The sequence below is a fragment of the Dipodomys spectabilis genome, unplaced genomic scaffold (assembly GCF_019054845.1).
Source record: "Dipodomys spectabilis isolate Male_0828 unplaced genomic scaffold, ASM1905484v1 ptg000009l, whole genome shotgun sequence".
NCBI classification, from domain to species: domain Eukaryota; kingdom Metazoa; phylum Chordata; class Mammalia; order Rodentia; family Heteromyidae; genus Dipodomys; species Dipodomys spectabilis.
In genome coordinates this window covers 26,929,506-26,951,270 of record NW_024870686.1, presented here as the reverse complement: position 1 = coordinate 26,951,270, position 21,765 = coordinate 26,929,506, and the positions used below count along the sequence as shown (strand labels likewise).

At 41.5% G+C, this 21,765-nt stretch overlaps 1 protein-coding gene across 3 annotated transcripts in view; it reads right to left on the bottom strand.

Annotated features, from left to right (window-relative positions):
- Nucleotides 1-21,765, bottom strand: part of Sh3rf1 (SH3 domain containing ring finger 1) — a 148,036-nt gene that overhangs the window by 45,880 nt on the left and 80,391 nt on the right. For all 3 annotated transcript variants that reach the window (XM_042701239.1, XM_042701256.1, XM_042701247.1), the window contains exons 3-4: nt 9,723-9,998; nt 8,816-8,911 (exon numbers count right to left, since the gene is read on the bottom strand). In XM_042701239.1, the coding sequence (XP_042557173.1) occupies nt 8,816-8,911; nt 9,723-9,998 (372 nt within the window). The remainder of the gene's footprint in view (nt 1-8,815; nt 8,912-9,722; nt 9,999-21,765) is intronic.

Sequence of the window (21,765 nt, the reverse complement as noted above, 5' to 3'; positions counted from 1 at the left end):
AAATCAGTTAGGATTCGTTAACAGTGATTGTGGTTACCTTGGCAGTCCCAAAGAAAATCCTGATTGCTCTTGGTGAAAGCATCAGGCAAATCAGGCACAAAGTTAAAAAGGCTCTGTTGTAAGTATACATTATTGGTAACAATGAGAAAAAGGGTCTGACAGCTTTTAGTTTGATTTTGATGAAATGTGCAAACATCTGTTTGAACTGAGTAGTACGGGCTTTCTGTGACATTTACCTAACTATGATCTTCCAAGTTAAAAGTGCTCTGAGCAAGCTGTGCCCTGGTGGCCCATGTCTTTCTGTAATCATAGCTATTCAGAAGTGTGAGATTTGAGGATTTGGGTTCAAAGCCAGCTCAGATAGAAAAGTCCATGGGACTCTTTATTTCCAGTGAACCACCTCAAAGAGCCATTGGCTCAGTGGTACAGTGACAGCTTTTTAAGGGAGAGAGCCACGCCCTGAGTTCAAGCCACACACACACACACACACACACACACACACAGGAAACCTGGCACAGGATAGTGATCTTTACCATTTTACATACTCACTTATGTCTTCTCACACACAAGAAACGTCCAGCGTGTATGTTAAGACTTTATTGTAAAAAGAAATATTCTATTAACATTTAGGGAAAGTAGAATGTTTTGTGAACCATTTTGTTCCATTACCAAGAAATTTTTCTTGATTTTATAATGGACATATTTCTGTTCCAGTTAGCCCTGCACACAAAGGCCCGGAACAGCACAGACAACTCATGCTGTCTTCATAGGACACCCGATGACAGCCTTAGTTGCTCCCAGTAACTTGAATGTATAGAGCAATATAATAAATTCTCTCATAAAAATTTTCAATGATGGCTTCGATGAATTTGTGGTAACCTCAGCTATTTGAAACTGGGTAGTGAATCATTCCAAACATTCAGCCTTTCACACATTAGAACCTGAAATGATTTTGTAGTTTTTCAGAAGTCACAGTGTCCTAAGCACTTTCCAACCCAAGCTGGGTAACGGGAGTGACTGAGTAGCCATTGTTAGGAGCCAGTCCTCTGACTCGGAAGACAGAAGAGCAAGGGGCAGGACAGGCCACCCTCATCCTCCAATCACTGGCTGTCTCCTTAAACAAGACACTTGTCTAAAAATAAAACGATCAAACCCATTAACTTAATTATGGTCTAGCTACTTGAGTGCTTATTAGGTAGCCAAAACACTGAGGGTTAGTAGTACTATAATTATGTGGAGAAAGGCAAAAATCATACCTGACACATCACAGATGCAAAAGGCAAACGAATGGATGGCTACTAATCAAAATTATACACAGTGAGACTTAAATTTATTCCGTTCCTTTCCAAGTGTTTTGGAGTATGATTAGATTATAGGAGTAAAATAATTTAAACTATTCTTTATGGATAATACTTCTCAAGGAACAAAGGAAAAACAAATAAATCATCTACACATGTAACAATACTCTTAGCGCGTTCCAGGTCTACAACAATGGTAGAAACTGAGTATTATAGATAATTGAAGCAAGGAGAGCATTGGTTTGCTTTGGTTTTACAGAATCTGCTTTGTTGCCTAGAAATATTAGGAAGGAAAGGCTTCATGAGAAATGATTGTATTTATTTAAACCTTGGCTAAAAAGTGAATTTTGTGTGTGTGTGTGTGTGTGTGTGTGTGTGTGTGCGTGTGTGTGTTGGGCTTGAACTCAGCATCTAGCTGTTCTTGCTTGGCATCTTCTCTCAAGGCTGGTGCTCTACCACTTGAGCCATACCTACAGGTTGAGCATTTTTCTTGTTGATTTAAGAGTCCCCCAGATTCTTCCCAGGCTGGCTTTGAAATATGCTCCTCAGATCTCAGCCTGCTGCATAAATAATATTACAGGATTGAACAATCAGGAACAGCTGTCTGGGCAAGGGCAGGGCTTTTTAAATTTTGTTTTGTTTTTTTAACAAGTCTATACACAAAGAAATATCCCAAATGAGCGGTAAAGGTGGCAATTCTAAGGCATGTTTCCAGGGGTGATCAATCGAACTAAGCTGGGGCCCTGGTTCCTGCAGAGGAATGAGGAACTGGAGACTGCTTCATTATTAGACACCATTTGGTCACTATCCTGAGTATGTGATGACGCCAGGCAGAAGATCTGCATTTTTATGTCCCATGGAACAACACCCAGTACAGGAAACTATCCATTCATGGGTGAAAAAAGTCAATAAACCTCAACTGATCTTTACCGACTCAGCCCCAGAATGCTTTCCACCTGGAAAACAAAGGAATCTCTTAAATTAGAAAGCGGCTGCTCAATAATGGATGGGGCATAAACTACATTGAAGTGTCTTATGAAATCTCAGTGACTCCGGTGCAGAAGGGGGTCTGTCTGTGGTAGTATAGATATGAGGTTGCTGCTCTTGGAGCTCAGAGAGCTGACTTTGCCTTTCAGTTGTCCAGGGCTAGTGATCATTTTCCTTCGTCCATTGTGGTGGAGCAAAAGGAAAAGGAGCAATTACTTCTATCAAGCTGGTAACATTCACAAGATATGAAAAACCTGCTCTAGGGACCCGGCCAGCCCCCAGTGCTTAAAAGCAACACTAACAAAAGACGACTCAAAAGCAGACCCAATGTATTCAGTCAGAATTAAGGAAGAAATGATGGTGCTAAGCAACAGAGTAATTCTCCCTTCCTGATTTCTCAACAATATCTCTAAATTTCACTTCCCTAAATTAACTTACTTCAAAGTTGAAGGGGGCATTTGGATGCTAATCAATATGGTAATTTCTCTTTCCAATTTCCCAACAATTCCCCTAAATTTCTTTTATAAAGATTGATTACACTTTTTAAAAAAAAATTTAAAAAGAAACAAATGCAACCTTAACTATCAATGACAGGATATCTTTTTATATACTTCAATCAACTCTTGGATTATTAGATCAGACTACTATTTTCCCCTTCTGCTGTCATTACTCTGCAGAGGAAAGGCTTTAGAGTAAAAAAAGAAGGAAAGGAAGTTAACATTGCTATTGTTAGGTCCTGCAAGAAGTCACCTTGGCAACTTCAAAGTATTTACCTAAGCCTTCACTTCTTCTTTGGAACCAAGACAAATATCTTTCCATCTCCTAACCCCCAAGGAGAGAACTAGAGGTCCCACACTGCAGACCACTGGTCCTGAGTCCAACACATCTGATTTTCCATTCTTAAAGCTGGTTAGACATTCTGTCCCATAGCAAGGGATAGAACCCTTCAGCCAACATCTCTCCAGCCCCGCCCCCTCCCACAGGGGAGTCATTTCTACATTACACATAATACATCATCAGTAGAGGCTGTTGGGTCTCATCTACAGAATATGGCTTAGTCAAATACTCAGCCAAGCTATCTTTTTTGAAATAATGAATTTATTTACAAACAGACTTTCACTACAGACCCCAAGCTGCCTTTGAACACATTATTCTCCTGCCCAGAAGGGTGGGGTTTAGAGGGCTTCGCCACCACACCCAACCTGCCTTCAGCCTTTTTTTTTTAAGAGAAAGGAGCCCATGAAGGGCATAAAGATGTAACACCCAGATAAACCAATAATAAAATATATGTTTAGGTAGAGAATGATGGCAATACTAGTTGAAATTTTTAGTTTCAAGATTTGAAATCTACCAACTAGGTTGGCTTTGGCCTAGAAACTTTCTTTCTACACGTTCTGAGTAAATATTCATCCATTCAAGCATGCATTGAGAGCCCAGAATGAACAACCACTGTGCAAAGACCTGGAGATGAAGGTAACCTAGGAAGACAACATACTGTCCTTGGGAGCTCACATTCTAATTGGGAAAGGGGTAGGGCAAATGGTAACCATGGCAACAAAGCAACATGCATGGATTACAGATTGAAGGATTCACAATGGTGATAATAGTACTAATGATCCCTTGTAAAACTCTCCCAGGGTGCCACACACACTGTTCTTAATCATTGGAATCAATGTGCCCTATGGAAAGGTTCTAGTACTATTAATTTTTTTTAAAGGAGGAGATCAGGTCCAAAGTCAGTCAGATAATGGGAAGGGAGGTCTAGACTTGAATCCTGGCCCTCTGACTACAGTCAAGTCTTCTCTACCACTCACTGCATTCATGGTGTGCCTGCAGTGCAGTAAGGGGGGGGGGGGGGGGGTGGGGCTGGCAGCCAGGGGCCATGCACTGTAGATGAGGTAGGGAAGAAAGTCCTCAGAAGACTAACCACTAACATCTTAAAAAAAGGACAAGGGATTGGAGGCTTGGCTCAGGTGGTAAAGCACCAGCCACTGAGTGAAAGCATCAGATATGAAGTTTAAGTCCCAGTCTCAGGCAAAAAAAAAAAAAAAAAAGACAGACAAATGCTGCCCTTCTTCCTGGCAGTATCTGAAGAGTAACAACAGTTGTGCCTTAGACCACTCCTACTCCGCACCATCTGCACATAAGAAATGTTTATATTATCCGCAGCAAAGGAGTAAGTCGTTAAATACTTTCTGTTGTTGTTGAAAAACTTGGCTGAGTCATACTTCAAACAAACAAGAGGGAATCAAAATAAAGTGAGAAACCTACCAAAGAATGCATAATTCACTACAAACCTACAACACACAAAGTGTGAAAACCAGCCCCAAATCCTATATTCAGCACTTACTTCAATCAAAACTTTCTGCTTGCTACGAGTCATGTCAACCTTGTCCAAATGGCTGCTAAGACTAGATGAGTCAGCTCAGAGCTAATGGGGTTCTTAAAAATCTTCTCTTCTATTGAGAAGATAACCAATGTTTTTGAACAAAGAGAGAGGTAGAATATCAATTTTTCTTTGGACTATGTCCAATCCATGAATAAATAAATAAATAAATGTGTGTGTGTGTGTGTGTGTGTGTGTGTGTGTGTGTGTGTGTGTGTGTGTATTAAGAGACTCCTGAGGGGAAGGGGGAAAAGGACAAACAGACACACACACAGACACACAGATACAACACACAGACACACACAAGAAATTTTATCATAAGAGGAAGACAAGCATTCCAAGGGACAGAAACTAGGGCCATTTATGTAGCCCTTCTTTTTTTTTCCTTTTTTTTTTTTTTTTTGGCGGTCATGAGGCTTGAACTCTGGGCCTGGGCGCTGTCCCTCAGCTCTTCAGCTCAAGGCTAGCGCTCTACCACTTGAGCCACAGCTCCACTTCCGGTTTTCTGGTGATTTACTGGAGATAAGAGTCTCATGGACTTTCCTGCCCAGGCTGGCTTTGAACCGCGATCCTCAGATCTCAGCCTCCTGAGTAGCCAGGATTACAGGCGTGAGCCACCGGCGCCCAGCTATGCAGCCCTTCTTCTACTCCCTCTCTCCAACCAGAGACTTTCCATCTCTAGTGGATCTTTGAAGAACTTTTGCATTCTTTGATAAGAGGGCATCACTATAGCGCCACCTTCCTCCCACCCAGGTGGGGGGGGGGGGTGGTCTTGAAAACAGCAAGGTAAGGTCATCGATACCATCTCTCTCCTGCCCCAACCCAGACCCCTCCTCACCAATATTAAGGTCTTTTCCATGCCTTTCCCCTACTCTCACACTTCAATCTCTGAACCTCTGACCCTCGGAGGTTCTGTAATCCTAAACTCAGACATAACCTAGTTAGAATCTGTGCTACGAGCAAATCCTTGGTCGTTTCCTTTAACAAAAGGAGTTTTAGCTTCTACAAAAAACATGGCTTTGGAGGTTTTGCACCCAGTTCCAGATGGCTTTTTTCTCTCTGATTTGATCATTATACTGACACACTGTGGTTATATAGTCTAATCTGAGCTCCAGCGGTTTGGAGGCTTATTTCCTCATTCAGTCATCTCAAAACCTGTGGCAGAGAACTGTTAGGGGGCAGCAATGTGTGTGTGTGTGGGGGGGGGGTAAGCAAAAGCATCAACATCTACAGAGACTTAAACATTGGTTTATAAGATGTAAGAAAAGTAGTTGAGCTGGGCATGTTGGCTCATGCTTGTAGTCCCTGTATCCTTTGGATGCTACGGCAGAAGAAACATGATTTCAAGCCTAGACTGGGCTACATAGTGAAAGCTTGTCTACAAAATCAAAGCAATCTACTGTGAAATCACAATAGGTCTTAGAGGAACAGCAGAGTGGAAGGGAATCCCAATTCTGGGCAATTCCGTGTATTAGCCATCATTTTGGTTCAGAATCTATTGCTCTTGCCAATTCTAGAGACACATTGACTGGGTATATTTGCCTTTACCTTCATCCCATGCTTGTGGTTCTTTGTGAGACCTGCCTTTCTGTGAATGTGAGTCCAGCTCCAATTCAAGATATGCTTTTGCCTTTGTTTCTTCCTTACGGAGTAAGCACTTAGTATTTGCTACAATGGACTGGACACTGTTCCCTCTAAATCCAGATGCTCAACTGCCTGTATCATTATGGTCCAATACATTGATGGTAATGTATAATCTAAGAGAGGTGTGTATTTAATATATTCAATCTAGTGAACATTAAGTTCTAACCTACTCTACATAAAAATATCCCAGTCCTTACAATACCCTCAAGTTAAAACAAAGGAGTAGGTAACAATGCTTGATAGGAAATGTACTCATTACCTTGCTCATGTAACTGTAACCCCTCTGTACAGTATTTTTACAATAAAAAATGTATTTAAAAAAAACCAAATTCACCTAACATTATGTCTATTCTATAATACAATGTTATGTAAATGAACCGGAGAAAAATAAGAATGGAGAAAAGGAGAGGGAAAGGGTAAAAGAGGGAGGGAGAAAAGGAAAGTAGAGTAAAACTATTTACCAGTAAATTTTGGTAACACAATCTGCTTTTATATTGGGAACTATGTAGGCCCTAACACAGGCCAGAATGAATAGTTCTGTAGCAAAAGCAAAGATCATCGCATAGAACAAAGCTCTAGTCTGATTCCTACAGTTTTCTTTACACCCCATCTGAAAGGGTCCTGCAAGACACAAACACTGACACAGCTGAATCGTGGTGGGTGGTGATGGAAATCTGCCTCCGCTTCAGTCCCCTGGGGGCGGAAGCAGGTGATGCCAATCCCTTGAAGCTCCTGGAGCTTCAACTGATAGCTTGACATCAAAGAGATGCTTCATAGTTCCTAGAGACAGATGACTTGCTTAGCACATTCTGATGCTCATCGAACAGAAGAGGCAAAAAGCACAAACATACTTTCCACTTGGGCAGAAGTTTACCCTTTGGAGTTAATCATCTGAGTACATAATTTCAATAACCTAAGTGACTCAATGACTCTAGACATGGGCAGATCTATCCCTGCCAACCCATGCCGTCTTCATCTGCCCAATAACAAAACCAGAGGACTACCTTTACATGCATCACAAATGAAGCAGGGGCTTGTCACACTGCTAATACCTGACAAGTAGAGGCAAGCCTCTGCTAACCACCTGTGATGACTCGTACTCTTAAGCGTAACCACTCAACTACGTAAGGATGCTTGTAGTTTTCCATGACCCACAGTTAGAATATGTAAATAAAGTATGAAAGGGATTGTATGTGAAAGATCATTTTCTGTTGTTTACTTTGAAAGCAAGAAGAATATATTTGGACACACGAGAACCTCTCAAGGGTAGGAATACCATTCAAGAGTCGTAGCTCATTTCAATTCCTTTTCCAAGGATGTAGAATAGTCAAACTGACTGGATGAAGGCTCTGTCAACCTCGAGTCTAAGGAGGAAACCGAGTGCTAGCTACCATGACACACTTCTTGTCAAATTACTCTTCACAATCATGCCAGAACAAATAAATGCCTCAGAGCAAAAGCACAGCAAGTAAGTGATACTGAATTTTTCTTTTTAAATATGCTTAAGATAGATGCTTGGACACTTTAAACAACATAATTCCTTTCAGTCCCAGTCAATTGATGATCTGTGCTTGCTCTTAGTTTTAGTTTTTTACACAGCTTTCCGACTTCTCTTGGAGAACCACAAGCTAGCCATCATATTGCCAGCTATTCCTGACCCCTCAGCCATCCTGGGGGGTGGGCTCAACTGTGCGTTCGTTTTGTTGTTGTTGTTGTTTTATTTTTGTTTTTGTAAAATGCTTTCAGCTTTGTCTTCCTCAAGAACTGCTTCTTACTAAAGAATACGTTTTGATATATACCTTAATGAAGGACGGGTGTGTCAAGAGTACCTTCCTAGTTCATTTTTGTTTGTTTTTAAGTTTTAGCACGGATTTATTTTAGTATATAGCAGGGTTAAAATTGGGAGAAATAGAAAAAGAGGGAAAGAACTAGGAGTTCAAAACTCCCTTCCTTAGTTCATCTTTAATTTGTGCTTTCCTTTAACATAATAGAACGACGCTACTGTGTTCTAATTCTGATGAGGTGACAGACAATAAAAGAAAGAAACAAATACAGTAATTTCCTGCCTTACTTAGAACCCTACTTACTAGTTTGTTTGTTTGGGGGCAATACTGGGACTTGAACTCAGGGCCTGGTAGGGCAGGTGCTGCTCTTGAGTGCCGCTCACTTAAGAACTTTTACAGTCTGATGCCAAGACCAGCAAATGGAAGAGAAAAATCTGGAGATAGTATAATGAGAAGACAGCAAGCATACTCTATACCTTGAACAGGCACAGGAATGCTTTTAGCCAGGAGACAAAGGAAAAAGAGTTTCAAACATTTCAGTTTCTGTTAACTGAAAGACAGAATGAGAGAATTCTTCCTGATCTGCTCACTGATGCCAAACAGGGTCTTCCTGAGACCTCGGGGTGCCAGAGCTTCTTAATATTCAGATTGCATAATTAAGATTCATTTACTAAGCTGAATACGAATAGGATTTGAGATGTTGCAGATAGACTTACCTCCACATATGAGATGGGAAAGATTCCAATTTTGTCTGCCAGCATTCCCTCAGCCCAGTTTTCGTCTACTCGGCGGATCACAGTCAGAACATCATCCTATAAGAAACAGTGGATTGTGAATCTCCCTGCTCCCATTCAATTTATCATTTAATTTTCCTTCTCAATGAAAGCACTCAAGCTTTAAGCATATATGAACAAAACTGCTACAGCCTATCTTTAGTACATAGCTCTGTAGTTTTCTTGAACTAAATGATAACTATCAACCAATCAATCAATCTCAATCCAAAGTTGTAGACAGCTGTAAACTATCACTGTCTACGCAAGGAGCTGGATGCTTATTTTACTGATTTCCAGAAATTGCAACTTCAAAGGCTACTCAACAACGTCTGGACTTTTTGTTTAAATCGCTTTCATGCTTCCTACTTTCTCCCTCTGATAACATACCAACTGCCCTCTGAATTGCACCGCCTACTTGCTTTTCTTAACAAAAACACCATATTCTGCTCAAAATTCCAAACTGTTTATCAATTTAGTAAACAGATTCCTGCATGTGCTTTTCAGCAAAGAGATCTGCATATAAAATAAGGAAGTCATGACATTTCCATTTCACAATTCAGTACTTTACCATCCCTGGGTAGCACACATACCCTTCAAAATCAACGGTGGCTCTAAATATGCTCTAAAATCATGCCACCCAGAATATCAACCAGAATGATCTTTCACAGGAGGGGTCAAAGGACAGAATTATCTCCCTTAAGACTCAAAGAAGAAGACCTACAGGTATTTTTTAGAAGCATAATGAGATAGTTGGCACAAAGTTTTATCTTTTTGCAAGAGGAAATATCATCCATATTCCACATAGGGAAGACTCACAGGGGAACAGAAAGCAATCTCCCCGCAACCTCACCTTGGCAAATGGCAGGCAATCTTTATCTGCTTCCTTGTCTTTCACTTCAAAGTCGTAAAGTGCTTTGCACTGCGGTGGGGGCTGAGGTAACGGCTTGATAATCTGCACAAAGTTGGTGGGGAAAAAGCCATGGACTCCATTCACCTCTCCATGATACCAATTTTCATCTACTTGTCGTCGCAAAATGATGATGTCTCCTTTGCTGAATTTAAGGTCTCCAGGCTCCTTTCCTTCATAGTTATATAATGCTTTGGCACATGGTAACTGAGGTATACCCTTAAAGAGAGAGAGAGAGAGATGGATTTTAATGAACAAACAGTCTAATAATATCTCTAACAATACAACTACACAAATCACTGTCTTTACATGAAGGTCCTATCCACACATTGCACTTGGAGGTAAGTCTTGCAGAAAAAAACTATTTGCAGTCAGGCATGGTGGCTCATATCTATAATCTGAGAGACTCTGGTGGTGAAAACTGGGAGGGTCGCAGTTTGAGGCTAAAAGTGTGAGAGCCTATTTCAATCATGAGAAAGCCAGGCGTGGCAGTGGCACACATCCTATCATCCTAGCTATGTAGGAAGAGTAAATATATTGTTATCCAGAACCACCAGGGCAAAAATGCTACTTGTGGTTGGGAGTGAGGGCATGGCTCAAGCAGTAAAGCACCTACCCAGCAAGTGCAAGGCCCCAAGTTCAAACCCCAGAAACCTCGTCCCCATAAAAGAAAAAAAAAAACTGATGTGTTACCAATCAATAATCAATATTAAGCAAATCTTAATAATAAGATTTAAAACAGTAGGTTATCTGTGCACCAGCCTCAATCTAGCTTTCTATTCCTAGATTTAACGTAGTGGGAATTCTAGTCTGTTGGCCTGGGATTATTAGTACATGAAAGTATAATTGTTGGGCCTGACTCTCTAGTATGAAATTTTAACATTCATTAAAATAAAAACAAACTTCATCTAACTACTTTATTAGGATCAATGGTAAGTGCTGAGGAAAAAAAATCTTAAACAGAAGTACCACTTATCAGTTTCCCAATTGCTCTTAAGCATGACTGATTTTAAAAAAAAAGAGAGAGATCAAGAGTGAGTCTGAGCAAACATTTGCCAATACAGCTTCTAATGTGGACAGCACATTACAGTGTCTCAGAAACTCAACAAGTATTTATCAGAGGCGGGTCGTATGCCCAAGACCGGAACCCAACAATGAGTAAGGCAGTCCCAGTCCCTTCCCGTAACCTGTAAGTATTCTGTCTTTTCCAATGAACTATTACTCAACTTTGGCCTTTCCTGTTTGGGAAGCATTGTTAGGCTGATGAGCTAAGAGAGGAGATTTAAATGTTACTGCCTTGCATTATGGTAAAGTTGTGTGACCCCACTCCAAAGCAATTAAATCACGAAATGGATTAAATATGATACTTGGAAATGCACTGAAGTGTCCATCCATGAGCATTCGCTGGCACGTGACTACCTCTGGGCATTCCGGAGCCTATCATTGGTTCAAAGGATAAATGGTAAATCAAACATACCTGTAACTCCTTGAATTACACTGGAGGCTCCCTTTTCTCAACTCTTTCTTTATGCATTCATTCCCCCCAGCAAATAGCAAGGTTCGACTGTGCCCCCTGCACCCCCTAGGCAACTGTGCTAGGGCTGAGGACTGAACACAGCTCAGTTCTTTTGTTCTGAAGAGATAAGACATCAGAAATGGTAACACAGTATAGGAAATGCAAAGGCAGAGCTGCAGACGTGGTTGATGAACTTGAGGTTTGGGGGTGGAAATGAAACACTGCCCAGTTCTTAGATGACACCTAAGTCAGCTGGGCAAAGCTGGAGTAGAGGAAGGAAAGAGGGGAACACTCTTGGCAGGGGGATGTATGCTTGTGAGCAGTAGCATGGCAGGCAGGAGGACCAAGGTTCACCAAGATCCTGACACTCCTGTGGAAGAATGAAAGAACCAGAAGTATAGGAGAGGCAGCTGGTTTATGATGGGTCTTGTGTGGCAGGTCAACAACTTAAAGAGTTTGCTGGATCTTGTGAGCAATGGTTAAGTCCCTTATAGGAAGCACCAGTAGACAGGGTACGATCAGGTGTCAGGCAGTTCAGCAGACTGGAAAACAGACCTGTAGGGGGTGGCTGGGTAACAACCCCGGGTGAATTACTGGCTTAAAAATCCTTAATTTTTCTGTGGGGTGTGTTTTGTGTGTGTGTTGTGTGTGTGTGTGTGTGTCAGGGCACTGACCCTGAGCTCTACTAGCTCAGGTTAGTAGTGCTCCAGCACAACTTCACTTCCAGCTTTTATGAGGAGTCTGTGTATGTAATGTATTGGAGATAAGAGTCTCATGAACTTTCTTGCCCGGCGAGGCTTGGAGCCTCGATCTTCAGATCTCAGCCTCCTGAGGAGCTAGGATTTACAGGCGTGAACCACCAGCACCTGGATGAAATGCTTGAAACTTTAATCATTCTAGTAAGTCACATGACTCATATTATTTCTCCATACTTTCCCCAACAACAACAAAACGAAAGGCAAAGTGTTGTCACAGTTGTATACCTTTGATGGCAACAGAACTTCCTATTAACGTTTTTAATGCTGCCTTAAGACCTGGCCTCTAATGAACGAACAGCCTTCACACAACCTGACATGTAATTCTACTGCTCCCTCTTGCTCCCTACAAATCCAGGAACTCTGGTCCTTCACGACAAACCTGGTCCACATTCCATTCAGCAGCCAACTTCATGCAAGGCAGAATTTCAATTTTTGTCTCTCCTCACCTAGGCTTGATGAAATTCCCTACCACGTCTGTCTTTGGGGGAAATCTGGTTGTCATCACTTATCAACATTTTCCTGAGATAGGTTTGAAGAAATCCAAGTGGATGAACACAGTAAGAAGTGTTGCTGTTCCTGGGGGGGGGGGGGGGCTAGAAGGAGAAAGCAGGTGAGAACCCAATGAACTCAGGTGGTTCATGAGACGGATTCAGAGAAAACAGAATCCACATCTTGAATCCCAGCACCTTCGTGTACTAGCTGTGTGACCTTGGTTACACAGGTTAACCTCTCTGTGCCTCATCTGGACTGGAATTTAGTCAGTTGATGTACATTAAGTCCCTCAAAATGGCCGAGAAGGCAGGAAATGCCACACGCTAACATCATCATTACCATAACCACCACGACCATCGCCTGGTACGAGATGGACACCTGCCGAGGTGTTTTTCTCCACACTGCTAGATGCTTTCTTCCCTTTGGATGCATTCACGTGGCAATTACAGTTTTTAATATATATTCACCACAGAACAATGCAAAGAATGTCCCTCCCTACAAAGGGGTGAGGATTTGGAAATGTGCATTTCTGAAGCACCCCATTTGTTTTCTGAGTCGGACCCATTCATCTTCTGGTTGAACAGAAGAAATTACAAATTCACTGACACGCACCGTTTAATAGGGGATGGCATTTTAGATGGGGCTGTAGTTCATCTTGACAGGGCTAATGGAAGGCACTGGAAGCCTGCATGAATTAATTGAAAATCCTATTACAAACTCAATGACAAATAACTCTATTCACCATTATGGCCCATTCACTCAATCTTCCCCCACCTCAATTAGCTCTATTTGGCCTACTCTGCCCAAATCTATGCCAGCCAAATCCATGCACCAAGATTCAGACTTAGTACTCTTAGAAACCTTTCTGCACGGTGCCTTGAAGGGTCTGTACAGTTCCCAAACGACCCTCAGTATGGTCCTTTTGTGATATGCTGGTGTGGGAACCCGAGGAAATGTATTGCTTTATAGATCACATCCGTACACCAGTGGCCTAATGGATGAATTAACTTTTCCACAATGCAAGTCTATTAAGTGCTTCTAAAACCATCAAGTCTTCTTAATTGAGCAAGTGGCAAGGCAAAAATGTATTATGATAACAGCGGTAGACATTATGGCTAGCCTAGGGTTGCAGCCCTGTGATGCAAGCCAAAGTTCATTAATTCACACTGACTTGCTAAATGCTGACTGCCACGGTTATTTCCATGATCAATAACCACAGAGAAAGAGCCATGAAGCTTATGGCAATCTAACCCAGGAGCAGACATGTGTGCATCTGGCAGTGTTTTTCTATGGTGTTCTTTTTCAATTACATTCGAAGACACTGAAAAGCCAGTTTGTGTCAAGTTTCTCCAAAGAAGGTTTCCCACATGAAATGCAACGAGTTTCTCCTCTGATTTCAAATCAAGCAAAGTTCAGTGATCTTTAGAAGACTTCTTCCCACCCAGACTGCAGATGATTAAGGATAAATGGTTAAACCACTTGGAAGAGCAATAAAAGAACACATTTTCCTTCTGCAACATCTGAAGGCTAAAGCCCAAAACAATAGGTTTGAAAACCTGGGACTACTCTGGTGGGTAAATACATCCCAGAGCCCAGGGAGGCGAAGTCTCCTCATTCATCTCCTTTCAAAGGTCTGGGAGTCATGTCAGCACCCGAGGCCTCTGCCCTCCGTGCCTTCCGCAGGCTTTCCAAACGGCTGCTCTGCTTCTGGATCCTCTCATCGGGCCAGGGCCCCTGGGGTTCCGCAGAGCTTACATTTCACTCGGAGACTTTCACTTGGCTACACATGAAAGGGAGGCTTAAAGGGAGAGAAAGCCAGGGAGAAGCCAACACTGCAGTCTAACCTTGGGTGTGCGCCTGTCATTCATGCTTGCCAGTTTTATCAAAGAGCTTGGCCATTTAGACAGGCGAAGTATTAGAACAATTCTGCAACTAGACCACTTTTAATAACCAAGGGAATTCTTTTGCTGGTTACAACAACAAATAAAAAAAAAAGACGCAGGATGGTGGATTTACTTTTAATCTCTGCATCTGAGTTATAAACACAGGTTGTTGTCTAAAGCATTAAAATACCCATGCGATCTGCACACCAATCGTTTTGATTAAGTGCTTTCCTCTTCCATTTATATGCCATTGTCTATTCTAATATATCTGGCCAAATGCTACTTGATGATCGAGCTGTGATTCTAACAGGTAAATAAAACATTCACTGTCAATTTATTTTATAGACTCGAAATGCCAATGCTCAGATATACATGCAAGACAACCTCTCTAAATTCAAATGCCTTCATGCATTTCTTACCGCTCCATAAAGTAAAAAAGATTCAATGGCCTACTAAAAAAGAAAATCTAAAAAGCATTCTTCTAGTGGGAACAGCTATAAAATGTGGATAACTTAATAATTTAGTAACATTTAAGTTGGAACATGCTCTGCCTGATCTCAACTTGACTTTCACAAACTTTTCAGACAGACCTGAAGCAAACAAATTCACAGTAGCTGGGCATGGGTGGTGCATCTTGTAATCTAGCTACTCTGGAGGCTGAGATCTGAGGATCATGATTTGAAGCCAGCCTGGGGTGGAAAATGTGTGAGGTTCTAATGTCCAATTAAGCATCAAGATGCCAGAAATGGAGCTATCACTCAAGTGGTACAGAATGACTCTTGAGTAGAAAAGCCAATGGAGAATGGGAGGCTCTAAAATCAGTACCAAAAAAAAAAACCCACAGTAACAATGTACCATACACAAGTAATGAACAACTAAATGAGTTGAGGAAAGAATTTTTCAAAATATGTTTTATGTAACAAAATGTATGTTGGCTTTTCCCTACAAGTATAATATCCATCAAGATGTAATAAGAGTATTTCATAAAGCTACTCTTCCTTCACAGTTATTAAGTCTTGAGTTTTGTTCTCCAGGAATCTAGGTCAAATAATCACTAAGCTATGACTTGGCCATCATTTGAAATGTCTCAACGGCAATGTAATATCTAAGAGGATTATTACAAGTTATCTCCAGCCCCCATATTTATTCTTTTTTGCTCACATTCTACTGCCCCAATATCCTCTTTTCTTACACACTTGTTTTCTTCAGCATTCTCTTGAAGTAAGACTCTTTCTATGTAGCCAACCCTTCTCCCCTACTCCAGATCTGGTTCCAATTTGACTCTGGCTCAAGAGTACAGGCTAATCAAGACCACCCTGAGAATGCATGCTGCAACCCTGTGTAGAAGGCAGTGTTGTAGGAAGGAGTGAACTATGGAACATTGTTGAGAAAGTTCTCACATTTAGGAGACAGAACTAAGAACTACAGAGACAGAAAGATAACTGGCAAAATAGAACCACAATAGCAAGAATAACTCTTGAAATGTGTTCTTGTTGAAGTCATCAACATTTACAATAGAGACACGGTTCCCAGTTACATCTAAAGCAAATAAATGCTCCAGCTCCCATTTGCTGTTCAACCTTCAATTTTCTGTCCTCAGCAAGCAAGTTACTGGCAGTCTTCATTTCCAGCTTCAAACATGCCATTCTTTCTTCAGCGAAATTCACCAAGAACAGCTGATCTTGCCTTCTATTTTTCACTTAGAGTTCTAAGTGTGTGTTTGTGTGTGTGTGAATAGCATACATATACATATATACATACATATACACACATATGTCACTATGTATCCACAGCTGATATTTCTTTCACTTGAAGTTTTGTTGTCTCCACAATGACTACTTCCACTGTTTACAATCAGATACAAATAAGACAGAGAGATCTGTCGTGTAAGGGCAGACTTCTTCACATTGGAGGGCCAGTTGCCCTCAGGACAGCTCAGACATGGCCTATGTGGGTCAGATTCCCCCATCATCCCCACCCAAGCCTGACAAAGGTACTGCTCTTCAGCATGCCCAGAGTACCTTTCATATGCTGTTACTATGGCCTTCTCTCTCAGTTCACATTCTATTTTCTCCTGCTGGACCACAGCATCCAGGACCTGGGACTATAACTTTCAAGAATAGGTAAAACAAATCAATTATTTTAGAAATCAGATAAGCCCCTGAGCCCAAGCCTCAGTGCCACCACTAAAGGTGTATGTGTGTGTGTGGGGGGGGGGGGGGGGGGGGAGGGATGGAGATTGGAAATATATTACATTAGGTTGTAATGTACCCAGTGGAACTAAAGAATAGAAAACACAGGGCTTACTTATGAAAAGCAGACGCTGAAGATGAGAAGTGGGGATACTCTATGTGGTTATGTATTTTCTATTAGAAACAGATATTATTTTAGCACTAAAATGTGGAAGAAAATGAGCCAAGTGTGATGACATACACCTGTAATCCTGGTGCTTGGGAGGATGAAATAGGAGGATCGAGAGTTTATGGCCAACCTGAAGTATATAGCCTAGGTTACGGGGACTACCTAGAGAGGCCCTGTCTCCCAGACAAAAGGGGAGGGAAGGGGGGAGGGGAGAGGGAAAGGAAAAGGAGGAGAGGGAGAGAGGGAGGCAGGGAAGGAAGGAAGGAAGGAAGAAAGGGAAGAAGGAAGGGAGGGAGGAAGGAAGGAAGGAAGGAAGTGTAGGATGTAAAATTCTAAAGTGCTTGCTATCAATTTTAATATTTTATTAAGTGATCCACTCAAAGAGAATTAGCAATATGAAAGATAACTTATTGTACCCACAGCCTTGCTTGAGAAACAAAACATTTTAGATGTAATTGAAGCCTTCACTAGTCTTCTCCATTCACATAGTTGGTTAGCATTAAGAAGAAAAGTGAAGTAGACCCTACCTATTGTCTGCACACACACACCCATTCCCCCTCGCACTCCCACTTGCTCCTAGCCACTCCTGACCAGGATATTCACTAGCTTAGATAATTGACTCTCAGACTTCAACACGCCATCAATACAGCATCAGTGAAACTCCTACTGTGCCTGCTATTCAGACTCTCTTACAATAAGCAGACATTCCAGTCTGCTGTGCTTACGTTTCCTTATGGATGCAAAAAAAAAAAAAGAGCAAATGAAAACAACGTATCCAATGGTGTTGTTTTTTTTTTAAAGCAAAGAAAAATAGGACATAAATTGTCTCCACAATCATACTCCCTGCTTCTGCAAGGCCGTGTGACTCCATTAATTGGTGTGATTTCACTTGGAGAGCTTGTGTCTACCGAGGGGTCCCGTGGCACTGAGCATCACGAAGCCTGAGGGTGTGGCGTGTCAGCTGCGGGGAATATAATGAAAGCCTAAAGAGCTTCCTTCAATTCCAGAGGGACTGGGTCACCGAACCCGTGAAATGCGTGCAAAGTCATTCTCCAAGTCACCTTCAAAAATACCTACTTCTCAGACAAACACCAAAGTGTGATCCTCATGACCGGCTATCTAATCATTTATAAGCTATTTTTAAAGAAGAGAGTGCAAGATGATGATGGTGGTGGTGGTGGTGGTGGTGTGTGTGTGTATGTGTGTGTGTGTGTGTTAGAGAGAGCATGAAAAACAGGGATAAAAATGGTAAATGGAGACACACCCAGAGCATCCTTCTTCTAGTAACACAGTAAGAACTGGTGCTTTTCAAATTTTAATAAGGACACAGGGATCTTGTGAAATGTGTATTGCTGACTACGTGGGTCTGATGGGGCGTGTGGTTTCAACAGCACCCACCCAGGTCTGGGGAACCATACATTTGAGTCATCCTTCAGACTCCTTCCTCTACTCCTTTGTTGAGTCTTCTTTCTCAGTTTCCCAGAGCTCCACCTTCTCATCCTCCTTTTTCTATCAAAATTCACTCTTAAGATGATCATATGTTTCCCTCTTCTATTTGTATTCAATGTGTGTGTGTGTGTACACGCGTGTGCATGCACGAGCCAATACTTGAACTCACTTTGCATTCTCGCTTGACTTTTTGTGCTCACAGCTGCTGCTCTACTACTTCCAGGTCTTTGCTAGTTAATCAGAGATAAGGGTCTTGGGAATTTGTCTGCCAGGCTGGCTTTGAACCATGATCCTCAGATCTTAGCCTCCCGAGTAGCTAGGATTACAGGTGTGAGCCATTGGCGCCAGGCTTGTTATTTCCTACTTTGAAAACCATTTATATAAGCCTTTCTAAACCTTAGCTACATATTAGAACCAAGTAGGGAGTTATTTCTTCTCCTTTTGAAGTGTTCTAAGGTCCCACACCAAACCAATTAAACTGAAAAATACCTGGAGTTAGGTGAGAAGTCTGCACATTTTTAAAAGCCTCTCAATGATTCCCACAGAAAGGGCTAAAAACTGCTGAACCCACATCTGATCTCGGCTACAATAGCTCACATGAGCTCCCAGAACCCTCTCCGTATCCCTTCTGCAATAACTACCAGGTGTTTTCAAGTTATCTATCCAAAACAGATCTCTTGTTTTCTATCAGCCCAAATAAAGGCTGACCTCTGTCAGCCTCCCCCATGGCCAGTAGACAGCTATATTTTCACCTAACTGCTTCAGCTGAAAGATTATGCTGAACCACCATGCCTGCCTCTCTTCCTGTTCCTTCACAGCCCATAAGCAATCCATCAACAAATCCGCTGGTTCAAACTTGTCCGTAGATCCCACATCTGCCAGCCTAAGCCAAGCCAACACGGGCCTCTGTATTGTCACTCATGCAGTGCCCCGCCCCTCAAGTCAAGTTATTCTCCCCTCCACTTATTTTTGTGCCAGTTTGGGGGCTTGAATTCAGGGCATAGTTGCTGTCTCTGAGCTTTTGTCCATCAAGGCTAGTGCCCTACCACACTTGAGCCACAGCTCTACTTTGGGGCTTTCTGGTAGTTAATTACAAATCAGAGTCTCATGGGCTTTTCTGCCTGAGCTGGCTTAGAACCATGATCCTCAGATCTCAGCCTCCTGAGCAGTTAGGATTACAGGCCACCCGTGCCTGGCTCCACCTCCTTACAAGCCCATGTCTCCCCCTACTTTACCTCTGCAGGTCCTGCTTGCAAGAACGATCTGCCAGCGTGATCTCAGATGTCTCAGTTTATAGAACTGTGAGAAACAAACAGTGCTGCAAGTCACCTAGACACTGTGTGCTGCCTGTGTGATGAACAAGCCATCAGTCACTCGGATGAAGAGCTTTGTGACATGGCCCAATGCTCGGTAACTGTCCCTCTTATAGGAGCTCAACATTTTCATTAATTGGTCAAGTGACACAAACTCAGCAGGGACTGCTAGCGAGCATAGATGTTCAAGTATGATTTGAAGAGATTGGCACAGGTGATCCATATGAACTAAGTGCAGCAGATGTTTACTGAGCGGAATGTCAATTAGGTATTTCCTGGTTTAAAATTCACTTGAGGGCCAAGAACCAGTGGCTCACATCCATAACCCTAGCAACTCAGGAGGCTGAGATCTGAGGATCAAGGTTCAAAGCCAAAATGTTGGAAGTGTAGCTGTAGTTGAAGTGGTAGAGCATTAGCCTTAAATAAAAGTGCTCAGGGCCCTGATTTCAAGGTCCAGGACTGACACACACACACAAAAAAAAAACCCCACAAAAACCACTTGTGTGTAGGTACAGGTAACTACACTATACTAGCAGATTGAATAAATGAATTTTAAAAGAGACTCATTTTTTGCTGTCCACAATTTCAATTTGAGCTATTGCTAACACAGCTGTTTTCACAATTAATAGGGATATTAGTGAAGGAAGTACAGGTGACAATCAGGACTTCCATGGACTGACTTGCTCAATGACATGTACAGCCTCATGTTCTGTGCATCATAACTTCAAAATGATCTCCAATAGAGGAATCCTGACGCATAGTCTAGAGAATGGTCTAGAAAGTACATCAGAGAGCATATGTCTAAAGGACTTGAAAGATTTAATGTCAAAAACTACTAGTGATAACAAAGTCAATGATATTGCATAGTGATATTCATTATATATGTATATATATCATATGATATATATTATAAAAACTTACAAGCCTGAGGTAGAATCACTATCATTTTCTTGCAGAAAACAAGGCTCAGAGCCATTGTGCAATCTGCTCAAAATTACACATCTGGCCCATGGGTCAGTTTGATTCCAGAGCTCACACTCATAATCACTAAGTAGTCTTCACAAACTTGCATGTGAACACATGGAACTCTGTTAAGATGTATCCTTTATAGCCCCAGGGCTTGCAACTAAAACAACAGAAAAACCAAGATCATTTTCAGTGGAAGGAAGAATTAAAGAATTTCTTTACCTATGAGTTCTAGACAAACACTCATGCAAAAACTAGTAAACAAACCATCTGCCAGTGTGCTGCCCAGAGAATGACAAACTTGCCCAGAAAATGGGAGTCCAAGGGGTCCCTTCCTCCTCTCAGCAATACTCTGCAACAGTATGTTTTCTTTTGTAACAAAACAACCACTTTAGAAACCACAGCAAATACTAGAATTATTGACTGGTATTTTTTCCACCTCTTTAAAGCACTGTGGGTCAGTTACATTTGGAATGGTTATAAACCATCTTTAAGTACAGCACTTGTATGTGATTTGATTATAATACAATAAATAAGGGGCATTATGCCATTCATGCCAACTCTGTACACACAGCTGCCTGGTGACACAAGGGAACTGGTGATTAAAGCTTTGTTCATCCCTTTGTCCTCTGATATTAAATTCTTTCTGAAAACATAGATCTTTTCCTAAAGATTTCCTCTACTTATACGCTAAAGGATCTTCATTAAACACCCACTTGTACTAAAGGAAACATTTTTCTTTCTCTAAACAAGAAGACATAAACTAAGCAAAGGCCAATACTTGCAAGTATAAAAACAAAGAGATGATATAAGATTAAGCACTAAAAAAAAAACCTCCACACTGGTTTTTATGAATACACAACAAATTTGTAAATGCTATGAAAGTATATTAAATAAAAGGCATCCAAAATCCATTTTATATGCCAATACCACTAAAAGGATCAGGCTAATAAAAATGAATTTATGTTAGTTTTGCAATTAAGCACTTTAAAATTATTTGCTGGCTGCTGGATTTTTTTATTTTTAAAATATTTACTCAAATGTTTTAAAATTCAACATGTGTCTGTGTGAACGTTTCTGCCGATAAAAGGGCGTTAAAAGGGGAAAAATCCTGGACTAGGAATGATGTACATTGTAATTATAATTGTAATCCTAGCCATTTAGCTGGTAGAGACAGAAATGAAGTCTGAGGACCAGTCTGGACAAAAGTCCAAGAGATCCAGTCTTAAAAGCAAGCTCAGGAAGTGG